This window comes from Dipodomys ordii, unplaced genomic scaffold (genome assembly GCF_000151885.1).
Source record: "Dipodomys ordii isolate 6190 unplaced genomic scaffold, Dord_2.0 Scaffold39, whole genome shotgun sequence".
NCBI lineage: Eukaryota > Metazoa > Chordata > Mammalia > Rodentia > Heteromyidae > Dipodomys > Dipodomys ordii.
The window spans coordinates 7,009,562-7,012,346 of NW_012267255.1; the positions used below are offsets into that span (position 1 = coordinate 7,009,562).

Consider the following 2,785-nt stretch of genomic DNA (forward strand, 5'->3'; position numbering starts at 1 on the left):
GAAATGTTCTGTTAAAATTAGTCTCGCAGTATAAAAAAATTGAAAAATACTGAAATACCTAAAAAAGAAAGAAAAATACTGAAAAGGACACGACCAACATGATTTACATTCAGTTATTCCTAAAAGCAAAAATTCTATTTACAAACTATGTTTAAATTATGTTTTAAAAGACATGTATCAAATGTAAGTAAATCAATATAGCAGTTTTACAAAAAGATTACATTGTTTAAAACATTTTTTGTCACTAGTTAAAAAATCAAAAGGCAGTCAAGTGTCACTGTCGTGAGACAGTGCGTGATCGTAAGGGAAGAAACAGCTCACTAGAGTTTCCACAAGTTCCTCCATCTTCTAACTGCAGCTCTGGTGGCAAAGGAGGTGCCCCAGGATCCCCAGGTCTAGGAAGTGTAGTTGAGGAGAAGTTGCTATTTTCAGTTCTGCCTACTTCCAGGACAGGCAAATTAAGAGAAGAATCCGTAGAAAAAAAGGGAGCCGTGTTGGATTCTCCGTCTGGATGGTATGTGACGGTGGATGCTCTACGTTTTTCAGAAAAATTACTCTCATCTGAATTTGATCTAGCCAGGTTGTTCGTGGCTCCATCAGGAAAAGGCTCACAGCTGCTACATTGTAGGCCTACAATAAGATTATTCAGATGTAAATGAAAAAGGAACAAAAAAGAAATGGAGTACACTCCCACCTTAGACGTTCATATAAATTGTTAAGCTAGTTACTGCACTTCAGAATTTATAAATTCTGTCATAATCTTTTTCAAATTTCATTTGCTTTTCTTAACAACTATACCATTATTTGCACTTTCTAGATAAGGAAAGCATCTCAAGATTGTGAAATGAAATGCCAGAATTTAATTTAATGTACACTTGTATATTTAACTATTAAAGGACCTGGAAAAAAAATCAGTTCCTGAAATTTTTCATAAGAAATAGGTTTGGAAATAAAAACATTTATGTATTTATGCATTCATTCAATCATTTTTGAAGGTCTACATAGATCAGGCTGGCCAAATTAATAATCCTCTTAGTCTTCCAAGTACTGGGTTTCTTGGCAACCTATCCATCTAATAGATATTCTTTAGTATTCTGATACGAAGACTATTGTCATGTGCTAAAATTCAATAAGCCAATCAATAGCAATTACTGATTCTTTGTGTGTGTGTGTGTGTGTGTGTGTGTGTGTGTGTGTGTGTGTGTGTGTGTGTGGGCACGCACGCACATGCACACACTGGTCTTGGGCTTGAGCTTATGATCTGGGCACTGTCAGTAAGCATTTGTATTCAAGGCTAGTGTGCTACCATTTGTGCCACAACTCTATTTTCTACTTCTTGGTAGTTGATTGGAGATAAAAGTCTCATGGACTTTCCATGCCTAGGCTACGTTTGAACTATGTCTTCACATCTCCACCTCCCAAGTAGCTAGGACTTACAGACATGAACCAGCTGGCACCATTACTGATTCTTGAATCATAAAGTGTCAGGACTCAAAAGATTAGAGGTCATCTGAAATATTCTCTCAATATTACTATAAAGATGAGAAAACAGATACCCAACAGGTTACTCCAGGTAACGCTCTAGGCCTTTTTTGTGGCAATGTGAGAGCTACAATTAAATAGATAATGTCCTGGTTCTCAATCAGGTGGTTATTCCCATTAAAGAACTTTTTTTATATTCAAAGGGTATAGTGAACAATTAGCCTCAGGATTGAAAGATTATATGTAAGCACATGTATCTTTTTTTTTTTTTTAGTCGGTGTAGGGCTTAAACTCTGTGCGTGGGCACTGTCCCTGAGCCCTTCAGCTCAAGGCTAGTGAACCATAGCGCTACCTCCAGCTTTTTCTTTTCTTCTTTTGAGTGTTTCTTGGATACTTTCATAGACTTGCCTGTTCAGGCTGGCTTTGAACCACAATCCTCAGATCTCAGCCTCCTAGGATTACAGGCATGAGCCACCAGCACCAGCCCAACTACTTTTTATAGTCAAATGGTGGAAGAAAAACTAGCAGAGTTGGACTTATTAAATACTTTATCCTGTATAACCTGTATGTGTTTTGTTCTCTGCTTTTTGTAAAAAAAACAAATTATGTAGCTCAGGCTGACCTTGACCATTTAGCCTTGATCAAGATGATCATCGAGATCATCTTATCTCCTAAGTATATATCATTCTTATATGTGACATACAGTGGATTTTCCCCCAGAGGTTATCTTTCAATAGATTAACTTCAGAAACAAACCCTCATGCATACTGGGATTTTATTTTAGTAAATGGCATTCTTGTTTTTTTTGTCAGTTGTGGGGCTTGAACTCTGGGCCTGGGCGCTATCCCTTAGCTCTTGAGCTCAAAGCAAGCTCTCTACCACTTGTGCCACAGGGACACTTCTGGTTTTCTGAGTGGTTTATTGGAGATAAGAGTCTCAAGGACTTTCTGGCTGGGCTGGCTTTGAATGGTGATCCTCAGATCTTAGCCTCCTGAGTAGCTAGGATCAGGCATGAGCTACTGATGCCCGGCTAAATGGCATTCTTAAATGAGTGTTAAGTATGGCCTGTCAGTGATGTTTCATGTTTGCAAAGTAATGACATTTTTTAAATGTAAATTGGATATAAGCCTGAAGCTTAAACTTCTACTTTGCTTTTGTAGCTTTTTATTTTTATTTTATTTTATTTATTTAATTATTTTTGGGTCTGGTTGTGGGGCCTGAACTCTGGGCCTGGGCGCTGTCCCTCAGCTCTTCAGCTCAAGGCTAGCACTCTACCACTTGAGCCACAGCACCACTTCCGGCT

The 2,785-nt window shown here is 38.1% G+C and overlaps 1 protein-coding gene across 1 annotated transcript in view; it reads right to left on the reverse strand.

Annotated features, from left to right (window-relative positions):
- The window catches only part of Bcl10 (B-cell CLL/lymphoma 10), a 54,576-nt gene continuing 51,791 nt past the window's right edge, over positions 1-2,785 (reverse strand). Inside the window, exon 2 of the mRNA XM_013018206.1 lies at positions 1-694. Within this exon, the coding sequence (XP_012873660.1) occupies positions 275-694 (420 nt within the window). The 3' untranslated portion in view covers positions 1-274. The remainder of the gene's footprint in view (positions 695-2,785) is intronic.